General features: G+C 42.5%; 1 protein-coding gene across 1 annotated transcript in view; it reads right to left on the bottom strand.

The window, feature by feature from the left end:
• rabep1 (rabaptin, RAB GTPase binding effector protein 1) overlaps positions 1-25,767 on the bottom strand; it is a 35,032-nt gene that overhangs the window by 5,553 nt on the left and 3,712 nt on the right. The window contains exons 2-14 of the mRNA XM_023962590.2: positions 24,203-24,331; positions 23,836-24,039; positions 20,655-20,815; positions 19,438-19,557; positions 18,801-18,936; positions 17,612-17,790; positions 16,390-16,491; positions 13,984-14,445; positions 13,462-13,566; positions 13,214-13,330; positions 8,990-9,088; positions 7,060-7,200; positions 4,240-4,429 (exon numbers count right to left, since the gene is read on the bottom strand). Coding sequence (XP_023818358.1) covers positions 4,240-4,429; positions 7,060-7,200; positions 8,990-9,088; positions 13,214-13,330; positions 13,462-13,566; positions 13,984-14,445; positions 16,390-16,491; positions 17,612-17,790; positions 18,801-18,936; positions 19,438-19,557; positions 20,655-20,815; positions 23,836-24,039; positions 24,203-24,331 — 2,145 coding nt within the window. The remainder of the gene's footprint in view (positions 1-4,239; positions 4,430-7,059; positions 7,201-8,989; positions 9,089-13,213; positions 13,331-13,461; positions 13,567-13,983; positions 14,446-16,389; positions 16,492-17,611; positions 17,791-18,800; positions 18,937-19,437; positions 19,558-20,654; positions 20,816-23,835; positions 24,040-24,202; positions 24,332-25,767) is intronic.

The following is a 25,767-nucleotide window of genomic DNA, read 5'->3' as shown; positions in this document are numbered from 1 at the left end:
AAGATGAAACTGTATCCACTAAGCTTTAAGATGAATGTCAAAGAATCAAAGGCAACTCCAAATACCTGAATCTCAGACTCAAATGCAGTAGAATGTTAAACTACTTAATTTTGTTTTTCTTTACAACACTGTAAGCAGTAAGTATTTCTAGTTAGCTGAATGATCTCAGTTAGACCTGCACAATATGAGGAAAACTCGCGATATGCGATATCAGAGATTAAAATTGCGATAACGATATAATTTGCGGTATATAAACAAACAGCAAAATAACCAAATAACCATTCCCAGTTTAAAAATTATACTCCAAATGACCGACGTTGACATAGGTTACAAACATCTAACATAACAGGGCTCCATCTGATTGGTCAACAATGTGAAGGCGTCCATCCGATTGGTCAAATGCATTAAGGGATTTATTTGATTCGTTAAATGCTTCAAGCTGCCATTAGATTGTTTTAACACATTTAAGGTTTATGATTTATTGCGATATTTGCCGTTAGAAGCACCATGAAAACTTCTGAACTAGTGTTACCTACTACACTGCAGTGCTCTCTTCAAAACATCTGAAACAGACTAGAGCAGATTTAAGTTTGATATGGTCTATTTTCAGTCATTGAAAAGTGTAGAAATAAGTGATGTCACCAGAATGCACCAAATTGTACCATATTAAAAGTTTCCGGGGGGGCATGCCCCCGGACCCCCCTAAAGTTGCAAGCACCTGCGGAGCGGCGGGTCCCGCTATGCGCGGTGTCGGGCCAGTAACTTTCAGGCAGGGCCAGTAAGTTTCAAAAACTACTGGCCCTGTGGGCCAGTGCAAATTTCTGGGCTATGTCAACCCCTGATTTCTAACTGTAGGTAAATGTGCTAGCATCGGGTAGCAACAGTCCGGTGTTGGACACCGTGTGCTAAGAGAGTGTTGAAGAATGCGTGTTCTTTAACACATGCCTTGTTTGTACTTTGCATCAAAAAGCACCAGTAATTTGCTTCAATGTAAACCAATTCCATGAATTTCATGAACCAAAATTGTATCCTAGAATTTAAAGATGGATTTCAGTCCAAATTTGAACACTTCTCCAGCTCGTTTTTATAAATTTCCAAACCATCGGACTCATAGAACGGCAGGAGCATGTTCTAAAAGCTGCTTCTGGGACGTTTTGCTCTTCCACCAAACACCTTCTGCTTAAAGCTGTGACAAAGTCCTCTACAGCCTTTGCAGTGAAAGTCTCTACAAGTGAAGTAAAGATATTCATGAAGAACTTGATCAGGTTGAAGAAATGTGGTAATTCTTCTGGTTATAAAAAAGGAAAAGTGCAGGTGTGGAAGGATAACATCTTCAAGAAGCCATAGAGAAATAAGCAGCTGTTGTCCAGTCATTCTATTGGTCAGAGGAACCATTCTGGATCTGATTCTTTTTTTTTTTTTTTTTTTTTTTTTTTTTAACTTGTCCTGTCCAACAGCTAGGCAAACAGATGAGAGCTGAGGGCCTCTTGTGTTGGACATATTTTATTTTAACAAGAGGGGTTATTCATCTTCAGACAAACCAAAGGTATGTCTGAATAAACCCCTTTTGTAATTGAGGCCAAAATTTATTAATTTCAATCATGTTTGAAAATCTTTGGTGTTGGACCGGACGGAAAAGGAAAGAGGGGAAGAAGAGAGAGGGACGTTAGAGAGAGGGGGGGGTAGGAGGGTGATAATAGGAGGGGAAGGGGGGTAAGACCATGAAGCAGCATAGAGCAGACAGGTTTACTGGTTGTTTATCGTTACGGTACGGTTCAAATGTAGTACAAAAAGGGCGGGGCCTGTTCACACACACTCAAATATTATCAACACACCTGCTAGCCGCAAAAATGTCCACATGTCAACATGCACACAAAACAGATAGTGTTCACGAACGCATACCTATGCCTTTAAACCAACTAGTGTGAAATCTTTCATTCATTCAATCATGCAAACTATTAGTGCAAAGGTGAGCTAACACCTGTGCTCAGGTGAGTGTTTATGTTCTTCTAAAATGGATGGTGGAATGTGAAAAGAAGGAGGAGGAGCGCCCAGCCACCCCCACACCCATACCCCCGCCGCAGCAGCAGCGGCAGCCGGAATTCCCCCAACGCCACACGGGAACAGGCAGGGAACAACCGCCCCCCGGGCGACCAAGACCGCCACCCAGGCCAGGGCCAGCCGGACCACCGCGAGGCCCCCAGAGCCAGAGAGCAGGGAGGCGCAGAGGGAAAGAGAGCGCCGCCCCAGCCCAGCCAGGAAAGCAGCCCCCCGCCGCGCCGGAAGAGCCCAACGCAGGGCCCCACCGGACAGGGACGCCCACAGCCCCAGACGAGCACCCCACCACCACCCAGGAGTTCCGGGCATCCCCCCGCCCCGACCCCAGGTACGAGCCAGGACCCCCCAAGGGAGACCCGCTCCGCACTCCAGGCAGCCACCCACCCGGCCCACGGTTGGTCCAGGTAGGAGCAAGGCAGGGGCCCGCCGCCCCCGCCCAGGAGGGGGGAACCCCGGGGAAAAAAGGGCGGTCCACAAGGGATGTTATAAATATGGCCCGACCAGGCTCGGCCATGTTGGAAGTTTGGCGGGGCCCAGCGCCCAGGGGCAAGGACCAGGACCTGGATCTGATTCTTTGATTATCCAATTATATTCCATTATATTTTTCTGTAGTTCAAGTCTTTTATGTTATACACTGGCCAAACAGATGTCTTTACAAAAGTAGGTGGAGCCTGCTGGACCCCACGTCCAAATGTTTGACAGATTTTTCCCGCTTTCTTGTGGTAGCGGTGTGGATTTCCAACAAGCTCACTCGTGATTGGTGAGCGTGGTTGACATAGAAACGAAGACTCAGACTGACTTGGAACAATCACCGCTTACTGACGACGTCTGGCTCCAAAACAGAAGTAAGCCATTTACTACGGTTGACGTCACAGTCACTCAGTCCAGTTCTCAGATACAGGCAATGGTTCTGACATTCATTTATGGTCATAAACTCTGGGTACCGACTGAAAGGATTGAATATCCGATACAAGCGGCTGAAATGAGTTTCCTCCAAAAGGTGACTGGGCCCTCCCTTAGAAATATGGGGGAGGAGCTTGGAGAAGGCAGCTGAGGAGGTTTGGGGGTGTCTTTTGGAGACCTTTCTGCGCCCACTGGGTGGAGATCCAGGTGGAAGACCAAGATATGCTGAAGAGACTACGGCCCAATCTGAATTCCTCCCCTATCCCCAAGGCTCCTCCCCATTGCTCCAATTGTAGGGACGTTTGGAGCGGTAGTGGTGTTAAAGTCATCAAACCAATGTTGTTATTGTTTTTCCAAACACGCTGGCATCTACGTGCCAATATAGATGACCGACAACTATTGATGCCGTCATCGAGTGGCAATGTCGGGTTTTGAAGACACTATTTTTCCAAATCTCTCCATTTGGAGGGCTAAATGTAGGGGTAGGGAGAAGCCGTAGGGGATTCTGACTGATCTGGGTATCTCCACATAGACTGTAGCCTCCAGCAGAAAAAGATTATACAACAGTATCTTGACGCAAACACGTATTGTGTAAAGGAAAAATGGGAGCGAGAAGGAGGGCTCATGTATGTCAGCAGCAATGGGTCACAACAGGATCAAACATTTGCCGTGAATTTTGTTGGAAGAGGTTTTTTATTACACCCTCTAAGAAAAAATACCTAGGAACAGGTGGTAAATGTTGGAGGTGTGGTAATAATGGAGCCAATCACTTCCACATATTTTGGGACCGTGTGGTTGTCAAGAAATACTGGTCTGACATTCATGAACATCTACAAAAGGTATTTTCTATTGTCTTTTTACCCAAAAAAAGTTGAGTTGAAATAAGTGAACTTAACAGCTCGTCTATAGCGGGACGGTGGAGTTTCCCGTCAGCGGGACATTTAGTAAATCTACGGAGGGAAACATCTGAATGGGCCGCGGGTCGGGACAGCGAACAGAAGCGTGAATGTTTCAACAGCAGCTCAATGTGGTTTGAAAGAAAACCCACGAGGCCGGGAAAAGCGCGGAGCCGTCTGCTAAAGGTCATTAGTTTGAACAGGTAACACACAGAGAAACAGGTCAAGCTGCTCAAAGTGTTTTCATACCTTCCAGGATGTCTGTAAGAAAAGATAATTGGAGGAAAAACAAAAGCAGAAATAATGGAATTAAAAAAAAAACGTTGAAGACAAAAAACCCAACAGTCCGAGAAGGGCCGCCTCAGCCGGTCACCTGACTCACCTATTTCCTCTTTACAGCCCTCGATCTCCAGCTGCAGAGTCTCCTCCAGGTTCTCCTTCAGGCACTGCTCCGCCTGGATCTGCTCCTTCAGAAATAGGATCTCAGCCTTCAGCTTCTCCTCCATGTGATCTGCAGACGTCCGCAGCGCCACCATGTCTTCACGACACTGGAACACCAGACCCTGCAGCTCCTGAGGACGAATAGGGGCAGAATTAAGGAGATGTGATGCTAAACACTCAAAGCATCCAGAGGATGACATGAGGTTTTCTTGGATTTGACCAGAAATCCTCATGAAAAAAAAAAAGCTTCAACTGATGAAAGGAATATCTCAGATTTAGGGGCTTTTTTTCCATCAGTTGGTTCCATCCAAGAGTCCAGAACTTCTAAGAAAGTCATCATGAGTTTGTCCCGGATTCTCCAGGAGAGGGAAGGGTTTCCAATCCTCACATCCGACCAAGATGGCAGCAGCCGGACAGCCATGGATCACGTGGTTGACCCATCCCACACATGTCTATGACTGTCAGAAATGTCCAGAATTACTTTGATGTGATCTCCTCCCTAGAATTAAAGTCCCATTAGCTGTCTCACACCTGGGAGTGACATTAGATCCCTGCGTTTGACTCCCTTCTCTGGGGTGAAAGCCGCCCTCAGGAATCATTTGGAGGTTTAGCCCCCTTAATCCAACCCCTTAATGCTGAGTGTCAAGAAGGGCTGGAACAAGTACCTGAATAATTGGATATTTGCTGTCTGATCCAGATACAACAAGTACAAGTATTTGTGACGTCAGTATAGAACACTAAAATACGCGGCTGTCGATGTAAATATGGCTCTAAAATACAGATTAATGTTGGATTAGTAGTATATAAACTAAATAGACCCAATGCTACACTGTCACAGGAAATATATAAATCTATAATAATAATACATTTTACTTGTGTGACGCGTAAATGGCACACAAAGACGCTTTACAACATGTGAGCAAAAACAGTTAATAAGAACAAGAGCTAATACAATACAGGATGAACTGAAGTTAAGCTTATTAAAACGAGAAACAAACTTGTTTGAAAAATAGTGGACAGTTTCAATAATAAATATGAAATGAAAGATATTATGAAAACCTGGTGATTAATGATGTGACCTCATGTGACGGTGCTAGCATGGCGAAGAGAGCGAAGCACATCTGTTAAATTTGTATCTTAATTTTCTGGAGTTTTTTGGTTTTACCGAGTAAGTTAACTAGAAAGCGTAAGATGATGAAATCCTCAATCATTTTGAAGACACATCGGTGGAATTGAACCCACAATCTCTCAGTTTCCAAGCGGACAATTGAGCACCAGGCAGCTTTGCAGAAACATGGCACGTCATTTCCTAAAGACAACGGGTTGAGGGTTAGACGGCCGTGGCTGCAGAAGGGGTCTGAAGCTGCAGCTGCTGAGTCGAACCCAGCTGATGTGGTGGAGCGGTCACCCCTCCTTTCCACCAACAGATGTTTCCCATTACAGATGTTTTTACAAGCTCAGACATTCTTCATGACAGCAAGGCAACTTTCAGGCAAACCTGGAATCTCAAAAATCTCATTTCTGCTTTCTGGAGTGTGAAAGCGGTCATCGGTGCTCCTCCACCTTCATGAAAACCTTTAAAGCATAATTCAGGAGAGGGAACCGATGAGTGAGGAGGAGGAGGAGAGTTTGATTGTAGGACTTCACGCTGGTGGGAAGAGAGGGGGAAATAAAAACGGTGCAGCGCATATTTTCACCCTGACAAGCAGCTCAGCAGGAGAGGAGCTGATATGAATCACTGGGAAGGAGCAAACGTGTTACCATGGAAGCTGGCAGCTTCACCAACACCATGCGATTCCTGCAAACATCCATCCCACTCACATGAATAGAGACTCCAGCTCAAACAGTTCCTGCAGCATAACTGTAGATTTAAATGACAGAGGGCTTATCAAAGATGAGGTAAGGCTTCCTTTAATGTTGATGAATGGGATCAGCAGATTCGGCTGTTTCCGCAGAAACCTGCTTCGATGAATCACTGCATTCAGTATTGGTGAATAGGAACGTGAAGTGAATGGATGCAAGTATTCTGTGTAAATAAAGCCGTTGATGGCATTGTCCGGGTGAATACTCGATTCTGATTGGCTGCAGGGTGTGGATTAAAAGTTTCTTCTTTTTTTTCCTTTTCCAGAATCCAGGAGTTTATCCTTACTGTGAAGGAACGCCTAAAGACAGGGATGCCCAGTTTAGTCTAGTCTATTTAGCTAGTTTATTTTAGAATTTACCTATTGAACTGTATGACTTCACGATCCTTAGATTTTATGTTAACTGTACAATTGCCGGTATGAAGCCCATTGAGATGACTATTGTTGTACTAATACACTGGGCTACATAAATAAAATGAATTGAATTAAAGGACCTGTATCATGAAAAATCAACTTTTTTGAGCTGTTAAGTTTATTATAATGTTAATACCTCACAAAAAACAACCCCAAAGTGGTATTTTTATCCGTTCACGCATTTCAGAATGAGTGAGTCTGGGTTTAGCTGTCTGAGGGAGGGGCCGAGTTACCAGTTGCAGAGGAGCCTCGAAACAAGACATTGTCACCACAACAGCTTTTCCGTTCCCCACCTCTTTAAAAAACAGTAGGTACATCTAAAACAACAGCCAAACCAGCAAACAACTTGAGAGTATTATGCCGCATGACTTGCTGCTGTTCTGAAATCGCTTTAAAAAAGGGGGAGATAAAAAGTTTCAGCTGATGGAAGACCGAGTTTTTGAAAAAAGCTGTAAGAAAGAGGACAACAATCAGAAATGCGTTACCTGCACAGTGTTGGGCATCTGGAAGTCCTCCTGCTGCTGCAGCTCCACGTGCAGCCGGTGTTTTCCCTGCAGGCTCTCGTTGTCTCTCTGCAGGCGACTCAGCTCCTCTGCCACCTGCTCCCTGGACTTCACCAGCACCACCTGAAAAAAAGCAAACGGAAACTACCCATTTTTGGTCTCATTTTATTTATACAGAGCCTCGTTGCTTGTTCGAAGTGGGAAAAATGTTTGCTTGATGCGACTTTACGACATCTGTAAGGCTGTCATGTGTAAATCAAAGCCACATGAATTGTGCTCAGCGTCAGTGTCATTGATTTATTTTTGTCTCTCAAACTTCCTCATGTCATATTCTCCGTATTGCATGATGCAGTTTATTTCATTTATATTAATTCCATAAGTAGCAGAATGAGAGCTATGATCTTTTACTTCTTGTTGGATTGTAATGCTTTAAATGAGAACATATGTAGAAAATACACGAGAGAAAAATGACTAAGGACTCAGAAGCTTTTCTAGACATTTTCTTTATGATTTTGAATAGAGACGCCTCAATTCTCGGTTCAAAACTGTATGTTGCATGCCTACTGCATAACCTTGTGTTTACAAAGTGGCAAACACGTTGTAATAGTCGTAAATGTACGACTTTATTATCATAATTTAACAGCTATGACTTTTTTCTAGTAAATTTACGGCTTTATAATCGTGAATTTACAAGATTTAAAGCTGTAAATTTACGACTTTACTCTCATAATTCAACACTTCTTTCTCGTAAGTGTACAACTTTAAAGTCGAGATTAAAAAACAACATTTTGTTTGTAAACTGGCCCTAAAATTCCGTCGTAGGACGCAGAGCACAATGCACGAAAAAAGAAAATGCAAAAAAACAACAACAACCTGCGAAACAGCTAATAGGTGAACGGTGTTGTAGTGATGGACTACCATTTTTCATTTGTGCAAGTGAGTTGAATAAAAGCAGCTGTCCTTTTTCAGGCCTCAGACCAGTTTAAGGTCAAACAATATTTAGGAGGATGAAGTGGGCGCCTGATTTTTTTCTGTTTTAGCTTCCAGTTTCCCTTAACTATTGAGGGGAAAATGCATTTTCATCGCCTGTAAAAACAATATGCTGTCGTTTTTAACTTTATTTGTTCACTTATTGATTTGTTTCTCATTACTTTCAAAGTGGAAGCTAAAAAAAAATGAGACGACATAACTTTAAGGGTTTGACGACGAAATAAAAATGTATAAAGTCACTGAAACTGGTATTTTCTAATAAGAAACGTGAATCCACAACAAGCAGCATCCTCATGATATTGGACAGCTGGTTGCTGAATATCCAGCATTATTATAATTATTATAGTCTGTGGGAACAACTGTCTCAATGTTTGGAGTAAAGACTACTGGTTTCTGTCTGTTAAATGCAGCTTTCTTTTCATATTTATTTATCATTTTCTTTTATTTAAAGGCTCTTCTTCTCGCTGGATCTTTTCAGCCAAAAGAAACTTTCCAAATATGTATGTTTTTTTTGTTAACTTAGCTAGCTTGGAGGTTTCAGTTTAGCGGCCGGTGCAGTTGCTTTAAGGAAGCAGTTACATGTCAAGAAAATCAAGTAGTTTTCTAAATAAAACTTCCTTCAGAATCAGATTATTTTTTTAAATAAATAAAACGGAAGAATGTAGGCTGTGTTTTTGTTTTTTTGACCTTTGTGGCCCACTACCAACTGATCTGCAGCATCCAGCCTCGACTGATTCTTGACATGTGATGGAAAAAAAGCCCCAACAACTACGTGCAGACAGCTTATGCTAGCGAGCTTTAATTATCTAAATTAAAACACTAGCAAACACGTTACCTCAATCTGCATCTGAATGCAGCTAAGCCTGACAGCCGCAGGGTTAATTTTAATGTTTGTGTCATCAGAGTGAGAGGAGCTGCTCACCATCTGCTCTTGAGTTTTCCTCTTGGCCTCACTGAAAGCCTGCTGGAGTGTGCAGAGCAGAGTTTCGGACTCCTGGACTCTCTGCGTGAGAGCGGACACCTACGAAGCAGAAGGGGGTTTGTTGAAAAATGCAGATTTCAACACAGACCAATGCAGCTCCATCGCGTTTGGAGTCGAGGTGGAGGCTGGCGCTGAGCTCAGTGCAGCAGAAACATGCACAACGCCGCTGCATTTGAGCACGAAAGCTGAGCAAGGTCTAAAATTAAACCAAAAGTGTGAACTGACAAAATTCTGTTTTGTCAAGACCTCAGTAGGACGAGTAGAAAAAAAAAAAGTCCGTCACTGCAGAATGCATGATGCAGCCAATTAAATCTGCTTTTCTGCAGCTTCTGTCCTTGGTTTAATTATTTGCCAGTAATTTTTTTATAAAAACATGACACAATAAAAACACAATTTCCCTAAAATGGCTCTGAGTTCAAATCAAGTTTCAATGTTTGAAGCTGCAGTTTAATACGCAGCATTTGGTAATATTTCACATAAAAAGTAGAAAATCTCAGGAGCACAATTCATCTTTTATTCCTTTAAAAGCAACACTTAAATAAGTAAAACAAAACAAATTTGAACTGTGCTTATATTTCCAATAAAAGCCACAAGCGGCATTGCTTGGCCCGAATGCGCAATTCGCCCCCGCCTCTCTGACCACTTCTGCTATCGCTGCCCACCTCTACGCAGCACCGCCGCCATCACCGCCCACCTTTGATCAAGGCTAGTCAAAACTGCATATGCTAAAAATGCTAACTATGCTAGTTATTATGCTAGTTCTGCAACCATCGCGATCAGCATCATCAACTGACTCAGAAAAACACATTGCTTAAGATGCTAATTATGCTAACTATACTAGTTATGCTAATGTGGCTAAAAGTGCTAGCATTGCAATCAGCATCATCAACTCACTCAGAAAAACACTGGTAAGAGCTACATGTCATAAATTGATAGAAAATCCACTTTCTTTCAAAATGGCGGCTTTTCTGTGGATTTTATCTCCATAGCAACCATTTTATGTTTTTGTCCCCATGGGATGACAAACAGATCCACGTCAGTTTCAGATGAATCGGAAAAAGTAAACTTTTGGTTGTCCTTAGCAACAGAGGTTTATCGCTAAGCATGCCCACATTCCGTATCCAGATGCATGCATTGAATTTTCACAGTATTCCATTGAAAGACATGGAAGTCATAACAGTGCGCCACTTTTGCTAGCTCGCCACACGCAAGCCATTCAAAATCTACAACTTCTTATTCCAACATTGTTTCCACACTAGCTTGCCATTGATGCCCAAGACGTTTTGAGACGATTGATAAAATCCCAACGACAAGTTTATGTTTGTATCCGCTAATGAAGGTGCTTTTTATAAAGAATTCAAGATGGCGGCCTTTTCCTTAAGTCAAAGGCAGACAAAACTTAAGAGGCAGTTGTAAACTTAGGCTAGCAACATGTGTGTAAATTTCGTGAAAAATCGTGAAAAAAGTTCATTTTTACATGTGTAAAAACGCCAAAAAGGTGAAATTGCAGATTTGGCACAAAATGGCTGCCTAGGTCATGTCGCCATCTCGTAATGATTTCAAAACTTTGTTTAGACATCCCCGACAAGGTTATATCAGTTTCGTTAGCAGATTGTAAATACATTTCGAAGCTTTTTTTTTTTTTTTGCCGAGTCAGCACTTTTCTTTGCGACCGTTTTTTGCTTACCACGGCCACATTCCTTTATCAATCTTGTTGTATGTTACGTCGTTTTGTTCAGCGTGGGCCATGAAATTGCATATTTCATTTTCACGACATTCTGATAAAAAATGTGCGAGCTACCTTAAATCGCAACAATTGCGAATTTGCGTGTGTTTCGGTTTCGTAACTCTATTTTGAAATATTTTTTTCCCGGCCCCATACACGATTTTTTTTTCCTCGTTTTTTTTTACGGGATTGCTCGCTGTGATGTCATCGTCTTGGGGGGGGGGGGGGGGGGGGTAACGTTTACTTTGTGGAAAATTCATTTTCCATTTGTCCTAGGTGTGCGCACATTTTGGTGACTTTTCGAGTAAGTCACAGCATGGATGGCTTTGTGTCTAAAGCCTTCCTAGCGATCAACCATTGCATCAGTCGTATCCACAATCGGTCTAAGTCATACTAATGTCGCCTGCTGTTGCTGTCCGCGAGAGTGGCGTTGGTTCTTTTCAAGTGATGCGATTGTCTCCAGCGTTTATCTTTAGACACGAAGGACATCTTGCCCAGATACTTGCTGCGCCTGCAGACGCACAGGAGGTGTATTCGTCCACCAAACAGAAGCAGGAAGTACAGAGGCGAAAACAAATAATTAAATAAAAAAGGGGGCAAGTTGCATTTTCTAGCACTGGTGTAAAAGGGTCCTTAGGCCACACTCTACTCATTAGTAAGGTGTGAGTACTGACCCCTTACTGACCGCGAGCAAATGCAGCACGCACAGAGTGTGCAAGTGATATATAAATGCCCTTAGGACGTCCGTGGGATGTCCGGACAAACTACACGTTCTAAGTAAAGCTGCACACAAGGAGCGTGCACGCATGACACGAACAGCAACATTTCCATACGACACACCTGTGTTTCACATGGCCTTAGAAAAAAATGTGCCCCCTACAGGTTTGCCCATTTTTCACCCACAGACAGCCCGTATCCCCCCGTAAGTACAGTTGTGACTAAGGCTTTTAACCCAAACCTAATAATAAAAAAACAAACATGAACCATGTTATGTCAGGAAATTCATAAAATCCTCTTGTCCTTTAATTCACTGTTGTGAGTTTTGTTTCACTTGGCTGCGACAAACTAAAATATTACAACTTTTTTTTAAGAGTTTAGTCTTTATCATCCTAAAAAGATGTATGAACTTACTTAGGTCGTGTCCTATTTTTTAAAGCAATCTTTAGACATAACCCTTTTCGTCCTAACGACAGCCATTAATCCTTTTCAGACGGTAAAGTATGATCATTTTAGAGCACTGAAGGACTTCACTGGTTAATACACCTACAGAAATAATAATAAATGAGCTGTGATCCTTGAACCTCCACTCTTCTCTGACCTGCCTGAAAAAAGAAAAAAAAAACAACATAAATCACGTCTCTGTTGTCATGGCAACCTGCCACCGCAGAATAAAGACAGAAGACTGATGGACCCGTACGTGGAGGAGGCAGACTTTTAAACTAAAACCATGTTTGTGGCTTATTGAAAGCTCAGAAACCTCATCCTCCTGTAGTTCTGACATCCGCTCGGAGCCAGAGGATTATTTTACATAAAGCTTTGACAGAACCACTCAGTGTTCCGTCCCTGTAACCGGATAATGCCTCTGCTTTCACGTCTGCGCATAAAAGAAGACTTTCGTGGAACGAATGGACCCGATTCACCTTCTCGTCGAGCTCAGCAAAGACCTGATAATGGCAGTCATTCTGTTTTCAGCAGGACAGGATGCAAAAGATACAGAAAAATGTGTTCAGAGGACCAGAGCCTGTAGAAAAAATAGACTTAAAGATCAAAATCTGAGTTAACTGTGTCTCCAACTAGGATTCTGCAAAGGTTGCTCATCCCTCAAAAACAGAATCTGAAATTTAGCGTGTTTCTTCCTGAGAATGTTTGGAACAGCTGATGTTACCCTAAACTCTGAAAAGCCACAAGGCCACAAGGGGGCGGTACAGCGAACAACACGGTTTGCTGTCAAAAAAGCAGCTTGATGATATTTGTGAATGTGTCCACCGTACTGTTTAGAAAAAGCGAAACCACACCTTCTTTGTATTTTAAAACTTCATTTGTGCCTGTGAAAGACGACACGATCCACAGGTGCCTCGTAGCAGTGGATGCGGTTTATTTTTCACAAAACAGAAGCTGAGGATTTTTGTTTCTTCACGGCTTTCTCTAACCCTTTAACAACGACGCTTTGGCTTCAGTGTTGACATTCTTTGGGCTAACTCATCACCCATTTCACGTAATCCCAGCAGATTCTGAAGTGGAGATTAGGCAACACTTTAACAATATCAGAGTGTTTACTACGGTGGTGATGAGCGGGAAAACTCGTGTTTACTTAAGCATGTGTAAAAATGGAGATGCAGTAAACCTATGAATGCAGTGAACACACAGCCAGAACAGAAAGAGGCGGGATTTTCCTGAATTTTTCTGTAAATTTAATAAAATCTTTATCGTTTCCAGACCTTAGCAGCATTTTCCTCGTTCCCCATATTGATAGAATCTTCCAAATTTTGTTTCTCCATCATCGTTCTGTCCAGGTGGTCGTTGGCCTGGCGAAGCATGACCTGCAGCTTCTTTACCTGGAGGAAAAAACAATCTTCTAAGTTGGTTGCTTTGAAACGCAATGTAATTTTAAGAAATCAAAGTACAATTAAATTCAATAATTACTTGGGAGATATTTTTGTTTATATATTAAATTCCAGCACAAAACCTGGTCTCGAGTGTCGGCCTCCTGGCCTTGAATGGCCTGCAGCTGCTTCTCGTAGTTGGAGCACATGTCACAGCGGCGGCCCAGTTTCCTGCCGGCGTTCTTCACCTGATCATTCCCAACACCAGACAACAATTATTCACAATTTGACCATGCAACAACACATTCCAACTGCACACAATTAGTCTATCTTTCAAAAAAGTTAGTTTTGCTTTTTAAAAAGGGGCTAGTTGCCATTGTATGGGCAAGAGACTGAATTTAGGATGAATTTAGAGGTTTAATTTGACAGAAAAGGGCAGAATTGTGTAGAATAATGAGACAGCACAAGTAGTACAGTTTGGAGACTTAGTTAAAACTTTGGGTTTTTTTTCAAAGAGATTGTGAGAAGCATGCTAAAGATGGCACTAAAGCAGAAAAAAAAAGTTAAAGGGCCAGAGGAAACTGAAGAAATGGAGACTAATGATCCAGTACGGCGGCCCCTGAAGGATAAGCTTTTAAAGGTCTATTTAAGCTGTCTCTATGCACCTCCTGCTGCAGCAGGTTCCACTCTGTGTCGCTGACGAGCCGGTAGCCTGCAGGCGGTAGGTAGGCGGCGTCGGGGGCCTGAGAGATGCTGGACAGCAGCGACGCCGTCTCCTCCTGCTCCGGCGTCATGGCTTTGATTGCCTTCTCCTGGTCTTTAGTCAGCAGGAAGTGGCTCGCCGTTAACTTGATCGAGCTGACCGACGTGGTTTCGCCAAAACTACTGTCCGTCGCCCCATACTCCGCCGAAACCAGGGGCCCAAAGTCTGACTCGTCTAAGTTGCTGGCAGACTTGGCCTTGTGGTTGTGACCTCCGAGAGCCTGCTGGGAAGACAGCGAGGAGCCGAGGCTGTCGGTGGACTGGACCCTCCGCAGGTTGTCCTTGTAGGGGTCAGAGGGGCTCCCCGCCACCACCTCAGTGTCCAATGAGTGCACAGACCCATGTGTACTGTGGTTGGTATGGTACTGCAGGGAGAAAAGGGTAAAGGTAGACTCAATTGATCCTGAATCTTTTATCCCTTGTGCTATCCTAGGCACTTTACCATTGGGAGTCGGGTCATCTAGACCCACTAGACAGAGCTCTGAACCTTTTTTCTTCAATGATTTGTGATCTTCACTGGTGTCCATGGATTACATGAAATCTTTCCACCTTTATCCACCTTTGTCATGGTAGGGAGAACCCGTCAATGTAAGGGTGGGGTCATCTAAGATAGCACAAGGGTTAATCTGGATTCAGCTTCAAGACTAATGCTGCTGTTCTCACTGAACTAGACTTTCACCAACAACTAAGAAATGTCATATGCACCTGTAAGAGGCATTAACCAATATGGATCCTGCCGGTTTTTGGGTGTTCTGGGACCGTCGAGGGTCATAGAGAGGAGCGGCGGCATCATAAGGGGAGCTCAGTTCCCTTGAGGCTTGTACGGCCACCTCAAGGGAAAGGGATGAAAATGGAACGTGCCATTTACGACGTACGGGTGATGTCATCATACGGTGTCCTTACGTTGCATTCTAAGCCAGTGCTGGCTCCTTACCGACTGCACGCAAATGCCGATATGCAAGTGCCTGTAGGACGTAGGAAATCCACATAAACTACACTCTGCCAGAGCAGTTGAGACGAAGGCTTTAGCCTGGCTTTCACAAGACCTTTGAGTGAAATTTAAAATAAATGTAAAAATAGGCATTTCTTTGCTAAAAAAAAAAAAAAAAGACAACTGGTACAATTCTACCGTCTGTAACTGCAGCTCAGGGGGTAAAGATATTTTACTGAGAGTTTATGATCATGTTGGAAAATGTCTCTACTAATGTGTTACTGAAGAAAATGTCCCACTGTGACTTCCTACAGGAGGTGAGCCGCTGAGGAAGATGAAGGATGGAGAACAGAACCGTTTCCTTACATCAAATCCCGGCTTCGGGTTTTCCAAACTTAGCTATCAAACTCTAAGCCACACGTTCACACACAACCCGCTGGAGATCCAGCAACCATCATGCAGACTTTACATTTACAATAAAGCTTTGACGGGCATGATGGTTGCAGCTTTTTTCAGAAAATAAGAGACTTAGGAGCAGAAAAAGCTGCAGAACAGAAACCTCTGCACTAAAAGAAGACGATAAAATGAAGATCCATAACCCAAATACACACAAAAAATAATTTCAATGAACTCCTAAAATTCTGAAACAAATCAACACCACCTGAAGCTAAAAGGTTCTGGTTGAACAAAAGATGATCACAAAATATTAAAAACACGCCTGAATACAAATCTCTAAACTTTTTCTGTGGTGTTTGCACATAAACAGAACACCACAATATTTGTTACGCTGGTTAATTGATACAATATTTTACTTTTAAAACTATGAAGCATCTTAGTATTTTACATCCTGTTCTTACAAAAATTTGGAGGATTTGATTCAGCAAACAGATAAAAGATAAAAAAAGTCAGAAAGTTCTCCTGTGCTTCTATTCACTGCAAATACCTGCTAGAATAGTTCAGATAAAATGAGCAAATACTCCGCGTTTTCCTTAATATGACTTATCTGTAGAACGGCACGACTTTGAAACAGGTTACACAGGACTATCTAATCCAGAATAAGCTCTCATTTAGGGAAAATTGTAGAATATTTAAAATATTTAGCCCCAGGTAAAATAAACAACACCAGTTCAGAAACTGTCCAGTTCCTGTCGGCCTTTTCCGAGGACTAAACACATCAGGATTAGTTTGATCCACACCTGCATCTAAAACTTTCCTTTAACTTTGAAGCTAAGAACCAGTGACAACAAAACAAACATCTGAGCGTTAGTCATGATGAAGATTTCCAGAGCGAGATCCTCAGAGGCAAACATGAAGGAAGCACAGCGGCGCCCGCTGCGTTGTCGGGTCAGGGTGGGGTCATGTCACTCACTGCCCTCACCTCCTCCACGCTCATTCCAAGGTAGTCCTCCAACGGCTCCGTGTTGTCTCCTCCATCTTCCTCCTGAAAGTCCCTCACCTGGCTCAGCCGTTCTTCCTCTTCCTAACATGATTTTAAAAAAAAACAGAATTTAAAACTCGTTTTTTTATTTAAAGAACAACCCTTTCATTCTGATTTCAACCTTCACATTTAAAAGCATCAGATGGCGTTTTCCCTAAACCCGGACAACATAAATCTGAAGCCGTCTTTGATCCCAGATCAGTTTAATCCAGTTGGTTTTAATTGTATTTCTGCTCTTCTTCAGGTGGAGTTGAACACCACAGCAAGAACGATTCGACAGAAAAAGATCATTTCAGTAAAGGGATCCGGTTACTATGAACATTTTAAACATAAATCATTTCTGTTATGTTGTTGTCACCTGAGGATTAAACGTCTTTAACCTTAAATCAGTACCAAAGGTCTAACTATCATGAGGTGAAGGTAAAAAATGAAAACGAAATGCCATTTTTGTTTGTGAAACACCAACCTTCATTTCACATCCAGAAACAGGCTTGACAGATTTGTTTTTCTGTTTTGGTCGATTAAATAGCTTTTTTATTTAATGTTTTCAAGTGAAATTGCAAGATTTTGCTGCAGTTTAACAGCGGGATAATATTTCTCCATAAAAATTGAGTAAAATACTGCATACTCAAGCTTTCATTATTAATAATAGAAATTAATAAAAAAAAGACTACGTATTACTGCAAAATTAAACCAGCAAATCTAAAAATGTCAAGATTTGTGAAGAAGGAGAACTGAGTGTGACCTCGCAGCAGAAACTCAGCCCCTTCACGTTTGAATATGTGATTATCTTAACCTTGAGCATCAGAACAGATCCAGAACAGAGACCAGAACCCTGAAGGAGCTCCTCAGGATCAGAACATTCCCTGCTGATGCTTTATGGCTGGGATGCTGCAACCAGACGTTCATTTGTTCCCCCTCAGATTACTGTCGGCAGACATTCTCCTCCTCCTGCAGCCCCAACCACTCATCTGGACCCTTCCACAGGGATTTACACCGACGTCCACAAAGCTGAGAGATGACTAACCTCGTCTATTTCTGCTTTGCCAGCTGAGTCACAGGCTTTGATAAAAGCGCCCGGACGCTGCCCTCGACACACGCTTCCCTCCCCCAGGGTGGTTTGGCTTTGGCTTCACTGATTAACGTGGCGGCTTGTGCGTACCTGGTCTTTCTTCTTCATCTCCTCCACCTGCCGCAGCTGTTCGGAGGAGAGCACGTTCTCGATCCTCTGCATGTCCCTCATGAGAAGACGCTGGGACTCCAGGAACTGGTCGTTTGCTCGCTGCCATGTGTGCTTCAGCTGGTTGTGCTGCTGCCGCTCCAGCTCCAGTTTATGACAGACTGAACAGAGAGGAGATGTCAAAGACGACTCAGAGGTTCATTCTTAAATCCTGAACTAAAGAGAAGGCGGGAAACCTAAAAATTCGGACGTTGTTCCTCTCATAATAATAATAGTAACAATACATTTTATTCAGAGAGAATGCGCTTTACATTTAGAAGAAAAATCTCAAAGCGCTAGCCCCTTTCAATCTTAAAAGGTACCATTTCAGTTTCTGTAACTGAAGCTTTTTTTTAAATTGTGTTGATGTGGAAAACAGCGATATAAAAAAACAGCAGGGTCTAAATGCTGCGGTCAAAAACGTCACCATAGAGTCTCTGAAAACGGTACGAGCTGCAGGTGTGACGACGTCCCAGAGAAGGCTACACTCGTGTGCTTTCTACAGTAGAAAATGCTGTAAAACTGGAGCTTAATGAAAAGCAGAAGTGCTGAGTCATGTTTCTAAAATGTGTGTTGTGAGTCTTTGGTAACAAACACTGACGGGAGGTTGGGATCAGTCCACAAACTGAGCTTGAAGCGGAGAAGTTTTACCCCACACGTCAGGATTTCTGCTTCTTCTGTCTAGACGGGGGTGTCACGTCCTCCGTCTGATCGCATAACTAACACAAATCTAACTCAGAAATCTCTGCATTGATGGTGAACTGGCCTCGTCTCAGCACATCTTTCAGTTCCTCTATTGACCACTGGAGGCAGAAGAGAGCAAGATGTGTGTGAAAAACATCCTCATTTTAAGGAGCCCTGGAACTTTTGCATTTTTACGGGCACTTTATTTGACTTCAACAAAACTCCCTTTACTTTGCCCTGCCCAATCAACCTTGCAAGTGGGCGGAGCTACCTCTGAAAGATGTGTCCAACACACTTCTGGCTTAATTTTTGGCATTCAGAACTCGATGGGCGACAACACAAATATTTTGTCCAGGGTGTATGTGTGTCTACGGTTTACTCAAGAGTCGACTAAAAACTCTGTGAGCTTTCCACAGTGGGAGAAGCTTTCGCAGATTCTGGAGCGCACCTTCGTGAAGCTCCCTCCGCAGTTTCTCAGCGTCTTCCTGCAGGACGGACTTCTGCGTGTTCAGAACGGCCACGTACATCTCCAGGTCCGTTCGACACGACTTCTCAGCTTCCAGAACATGGTTGAGCTCCTTCACCTGGAAAAGAAAGCGGTTTGTCTTTGGGTAAAACAATTGTCATGGGTTTGGGTAAGTACATCATTATAAGGCTAATGGAAGTGGCACACTTCTGTCTGTCTGAGTTGATCTCAGTTTATCCCAGCTGGACCAAAGGACATTCTGAAGCAGCTTACACATACTAGGAATCCATCAAATGTGGCTGCAGCATCAGATTTTTTTTTCATGGGTGTGACGAAACTCTAAAAATTGATTGAGCCAAAGAACTCCAGTTAAAAGCACCGGATGCTTCACATCACTGAAATCTAATCTCTGAATCTGTTGCTTTCATTTGTGTGCAGTGGAGTTAAACAACAGAGAGCAGCTAATATAAGCTAGACTGGTGGGATAAGAAACACACAATGCTTCATGGGTAACAGGAAGTGGACATTTTAACGGGGTTCACCAAAAAACCCTGACGTCAGACGTTTCCTACGGTAGCCGTGAACATTTTTAAACTGAAGTAAAGAAGCAGAAACGAACCTTTGAGGCCTCCAGCTCCTTCACCTTGTCCTCGCTGGAGGTCAGCTTGGCCTTCAGAGCTGTGATCTCCTGCTCCAGAGGCATCACCACCGACCGCAGCTTGTCCGCATCCTCCTGAGCCTTCAGGACAGCAGAGGAGCTCATCAGTTTTTTTTTCTAAAAGCCACAATACGACTCGGTCTCAAGACTCCAGGCAGCTGGAACATGTTCAGATGTGAACCTCCAAACCATCTCAGAGTAGGGGGCTTCTCTCCACTTCACATCCAATTTCAGGCTGCGCCCCACTTAAAGGCAGCTTTCACGTCGGCAGAATCAGAATTATTAGATCCGACCTTACCCACAATGCAACAGGATGACTCGCCTGTACGAGAAGTCCTGAGCTGCGAGGGACAAACGCCGCCTTGAGCCGTTAGACTGCAGGTACTTTCAGCTTCACTTTTATCATCGTGTTCAAGCCAAACACTTCTAACCGCCGTTTTTAAAAAAATCTGTTTGCAGCCGTAGTTTGTGCGGCATGCAAGCCTGAACATCCCATAATCGTGTAGCTATGACAACCTCAGGGGGGGAATAGCATTCACCTATCAGATCCTGCATGAAAGAGCATCTGACCGAGGGCTTTGCAGAAAGCTGAGGCCGTCAGCTCGTTGTCACGGCAACAGTTGAGCCCAAAAATCAAATCATATGTTTTCTGTCCTGTGTGAATTATTTCTGATGTTTTTCTTTTCCTCTGTTCCTGGTTTTCCCAGGGTGGACCCAACAATGTGGGTGGAGAACGTCTGGTTCCCTCTGTTCTCCAGGAGACTCATCATCTCTGGGAAATCAAGCTGCTAAAACATTTGACTTTCACCCAGAACATCTGTCAGTAGAAGATTAGAAACACTGAGGTTGTTGGAAGTGACAACGAGGAAAAAAAAAAAAAAAAATTCCTTCCGGATAAAAAGGGTTGCAAATATCAGAAATCTCCAGGCTCAAAATGAGAACGTTCTGCAAATTCCAAACATTGATCCCAAACGAAGTAGAGCAGAAGTTACTTTTAAACCAACTTTGGACCAAATCACCTGCTAAATGGTTAAAAGGTTAAAGTTCATTTCTGTTTAACTTTGAAACTTTTGCTCAAACTTTAAAACTAAAAGGTTGATTTCAGGAAAATGGGTGAGTTTGATGGAAACACTTAAAAAAGGACAACAATTTTATTTTTGTTTTGTAAGCAAACCTACTTTCTTCATTTCATCCTCCAGGTTCTCCTTCTCCTGACCCTCGGTGAGGCGCCGCCGCAGGTCGCCCAGCTCTCTCTCCATGGCCTCGCGGTACTGGTTCCACTGGGCCCGCTCCTGCTCCAGGCGCTGGTGGAACTGGACCTCATACTCGCATACTGTGTCTGCGAGGAGAACAAGTCAGGAAAATCTGTTTATATGAAACAAAAGATTTGAAGAATCCACGTCAGTATTTCCTTTAGCTAGAGTAAAAAATGTTGTTTTTGTTGTTTAATATTTTCTACAGCATCAAAAAGTTAATTATACTTAAATGTATTAAAGTGACTAAATAATTAAGAGCCGCATAATAATATTTCTATGGTTAAATTTGAGTGTTTATGAGCTGTTTTCTAGCATTTCTCATGTAAAACTAATTTATTTTATCAGTATTTAAAGTTACAAATTTCTGCATTTTACATGTGAAGAGCCAAAAACCAACAAAATCTAATAAAGTCTTTAAATTCACGACTAAATGCATGGAAGCGATTCTGTAGCATAGTTAAAATTAAAAGTCAATATCAGAAATGCTTATTCATTTTCAAAATGAAGCTGCATCAAATGACTCAAAATTAAAAAGAAAAAGCAATCCGCTAAAATGCTTTTTCATTTTCTACTTAAAAACCTCTTATTCTGTGTCATAATTCAAAGGAAAATTCAACGAGGGGATTGCATTTTCATTTTAACATCCAACCTGCGAACAGTGTTGCATAATTCACTTCGACTTAGCACATTTAGAAGATGTTCTGCAGCTTCCCACTGATTTTGCTGTTCGATGACAGCTGGAGTCCCATCAACAGCTCTCCAGCAGTTTTAGCCATGCTAAATGTTTGCTAGTTGGACCAACACACACTCAGCATGAAGCTGCAGGAGACTATCTTCTAAATGTGCTTTATTACTGTCATCATTATTATTAGGGGCCTGCTCGCTCACATTTTATTTAAATCCATGCATTCAGTTCTTTTTTCTTCGCTGCAAGGAGGACCCGAAAGACGGGTTAGCATTAGGCTAATATGTGCTAAAACATTAGCCGTGGAGGTACTTAAAACTCTGAACGGGCAATGAGCATCTTGGATGTAAATTTGTGGGAATTACATCATCCTTTATTTTGTCTGGACACCACTGGAAACACATTCATATGATGTTTAGGGTAGCAGCACTTCCGTCTTTGGCGATCCGGAGCTTCGGATCGCGGAGCTTCGCGCTCCGCAATGCAAAGGCAGCTACCAATCCGAAGAAAAAAAGCTAGTCCCAGGGAAAGTTTCGACGAACCGCGGTGTGTCCGAAGGAGGACCGCAGAAGATGGAAATGCTGCTACGTAGTCCAGAGAACCTGTGTACAATCATCAGGAATGCACAACTATCACAAAGCCCTCTCCTCTGCCGCTAACACAAAGCTACAAGCCTGGCCGCACTGCTCCTAGCAAGTGTCTGTTAGCAGCCGGACACACGGAGAAAGCACTGACGTCATCGCCCCGCCTCCCCCTTTGGAAACGCTAAGTCAAATTGAATTATTGGCCAATTGTTGGCCAAGCTAACATCCATCATGGTCAACACCTCTCAACACTACACCAGACAGTGGAGGCGCTGAGCAGCTCCTTCAGTTGCAGACCGTTACACCCTCCATGTAGGAAGGAACGGTTCCGCAGGTCATTCACTCCAACAGCCGTTAAGATTGTACAACGCCACAGTTTAAATATGCATGTACAAACCGGTTATCATGCATCCATAGCCCATCCGAATATTCTGTCTTTTAATTTATAACATATGTTATGTCGTAATGGTGTTTATAGGTATAGATTCTTCTTGTTGTTGAATGTTATTACTTTTGCATCTTAACACATTTTTAAACACCCTTTCATTCTTTTTCCACATTGCTGTTGTTGTTCTTTTTTCTCTATTTTTCACTGAACTGCTGTAACAATTGAATTTCCCCAATAAAGAATATCTTTGTTTCTATGCGACACTATTCGCAGGGTGGATGTGAAAATCAAAATGCAATCCCCTCTTTGCCTTTTCGTTTTAATTGTGACACAGAATAAGCAGTTTTTAAGTAGAAAATGAAAAAGCATTTTGAAGGATTGATTTTTCCTTTTAATTTTGAGTAAATTGATGCAGTTACATTTTTAAAATGAAGAAGAATTTCTGTTAATCCATTTTATTTGTCAAATTAGACATTTCTAAATGGATTTTGCTACACATTTACCGAAATGAAATGTCAAATACCATTTTCATGATCATTTTAATTAAGTGACAGAATGAGCAGTGTTGAAGAAGAGAATGAAATAGCGGTTTGGCTGATTGCTTTTTTATTTTAATTTGGAGTCATTTGATGCAGCTTCATTCTGAAAATGAAAAAGCATTTTTGGTTTTGACTTTTATTTTCAATTATGCTACAGAATCGCTTCCATATAAATGTGCACGAGGAGTGAATGAGAGCGTGCAACAAACCTGACAGCGGAACTAAATTATCATACGAAAAAAGAAACTTAAACTTAATGATGTCATTTCCTGTAACATTCTGTGGCCAAAGCCAACATGCGCTGTTTGTTAAAGGAAAACCGTCTATCTAGACTTCTTAAAAGCTGATGTGCTTCTCTCAGAAAGAGTCTGCATTTCTCTTCTTTTGTTTCCGCTAAACGTTGAGAAATCCAAACTGAATTTTTTTAAAGCTTGGCAGACGTTTTCGCTCGAAGACGAGCAGATTCCAGCTTCATTATGGAAGAGGCCGCAACAGTGGAGAAATGGAAATCAGAGCCAGGGAGAGCTGCTCTGCTCTAATCGAACAGAGATGAGAAGTGAGAACAGACGCTCATCCACAGATATTCAGGCTGAAAGGACAGAAAACATGAATGGGAGGTGAGGATGAAGAGCAGTAGCGGGAGAAGAAAGCCTTTTAAAGAAGTCAAATCTACTGTAGTTTATTAAAACTCACAAAACTCTGCCAAACAACATGAATCAAACCGGTAAGAGCCACCAGAACCAGGAATGAAGAAAACAGGACCGATTTAGACTCGACACAACGTTTTCCAAGAAACAAACAGCAGCAGAGCAGCACTTCTTGAAAACCACATCATCTAAATATTCTGAATAATGAGTTCCCGAAAAACAAAGCCAGTGTTTCCACAGCAGCAGAAGGTCGGCTTCACCTTTCATGATGGCCTGCAGCGACGCCACTTCCTCCTGCCACTGGCTGCGGACCTGGTCGATGGCTTCTTGCTTGGTGTTTTCTGAGACGGTGGCCACGGCCTTGATGGTCTCGATCTCGGCCCGCGCCTGGGTCAGCTGGCCTTTCATGGAGATGAGCTCATTCTGAGCCTCCTCCAGCGCCGAGGTCCTCCTCTGAAGCTCCTCTGATGAGAGAGCGAGGAGACGGAGGGGGTCGATGACAAGAGGCTGCTCAGGTTAGGAAGATGATGGTCAAAACATTAACAAACAGAGTCTTTTCAGGATGTACATCTCCCTCCAGTATCACTGCCATAGATGGGAGAGTCTCCAAAGGCGTGAGGTCTGTACCTTCCTTGGACAGGTAGAGCTCCTTAAACTTGGCCCTCTTCTGGTTGAACTCGGCCTCCAGCTGCTGCTTGAGTCGGATGAACTCCGTCCTCTCCAGCTCCAGAGCAGCCACCCGCTGCTGGAGTACCTCTGAGCAAAGAAGGGAGAGAACCGCAGCGCTCACTTCACTGCAGCTGATGTCCCAAAGACAGTTTAGATGTTCATCTGTCGCTCAAAGACTGAGCACACGGAAACAGACCATGTTTGCTTCATGTTTTCTACCACCATAAAAAAAAAAAAAGTATTTTTCCAGAAAAAGTGTTAAATGTAAACATACAACTGTTGTCGTGCTGTTAGCCCACAAACTTATTTACGTATAAACAAAATTGTTTTTTTTTCTACTAAAATAAAGTCTAAAATGACACTTAACTTGGGATTTTATTTAAATGGGTTAGTTGCTTCATGGTTAAACTAATGTAAAAAATCTTTTGTTATTGTTACCGTAACAAATCTTGACTAAAGAAAAAAGCAACAGTTTCAAATCCAAAGAAATTCCTAAAGCTTCCAATGAATGTAGCCAGGAGTCTGCTGAAAAAATCCCTAGTGTTTTTGTTTGTTAGTGTAACAGTGAAAGTAAGGTTCTGTAAGTGATGAAAGCAGTTTTAGAGATTGATTCAAGCTTTATTATTAACAGACCCTGACAAATGTTGACCTAATAAGTTACTTTTGGGTTTGCCATGATTATTAACAACAAAGACGTCCTACTCAGTTTCCGATTCTCCTTTCAAGATAAGATGATGTATTACGATTAAAAAAAAAAACAGAATTTTGTTTAAGTTTGAAAGAAAGTGAGATTAATAAAAGGTTCCAGGAATTCATCGTTTCAGGCTCAACCGTCAAAGTATTTCATTCATTTCCTTAATCCTAAGGTTTTACAAATGCAAACATAATTTTGTAAATATATCTACTTTCATTTTAACACAAGAATGTTCATGTTTAACTGCTTAAAAACCTCCATTCAGACCAGAAAATCCAGACAATCCCAGGTTTTTCGGAGACCCCAGCAGCTTATACTTTATTTAACTTCTCTGTCACTTAATGCCAGTTCGCTGAGAGCAACATTCTCACATTTACGAGCTCGAGAAAAGCGGGAGGTCAGCAAACCTCATGCAGCAGCTGAGGACACCATAAAAACTCATAAAAGGACCTGAATTCAGGCTCGTCTGCCTTCAACATTTGGTTGAGTCTGCAGTCTGCAGGGAGAACTTCAACTTTCCAGGATCAAGGAGGTGCAATAAATCTTTATGGAAACATAAAACCTGAAGTTACCAAAGAAACGAGCCACACAGATGTATGTAAGGTGCAAAGCTTCAGTCTCATTTCTGCTTATGGCAGCTGCAGATACTTGAGTACCTCTACTGTCTGTTAGATGGAGTAAAACACCGAAGATTCTCTGAACAAATGCATCAAACACATCAGATAGACACTGTCTTATAAAAAATAAAGAAACATTTACTCATGTTATTCACAGAAACATGTATGGCTTATGAATGCTGCCTAAAGCAGTGGTCCCCAACCTTCGGGCC

Source organism: Oryzias latipes, chromosome 14 (assembly GCF_053564925.1).
Source record: "Oryzias latipes strain Hd-rR chromosome 14, Olatipes_Hd-rR_3.1".
Lineage (NCBI taxonomy): Eukaryota > Metazoa > Chordata > Actinopteri > Beloniformes > Adrianichthyidae > Oryzias > Oryzias latipes.
The sequence above is the reverse complement of the archived record's forward strand: the minus strand, read 5'-3'. Positions and strand labels throughout refer to the sequence as shown.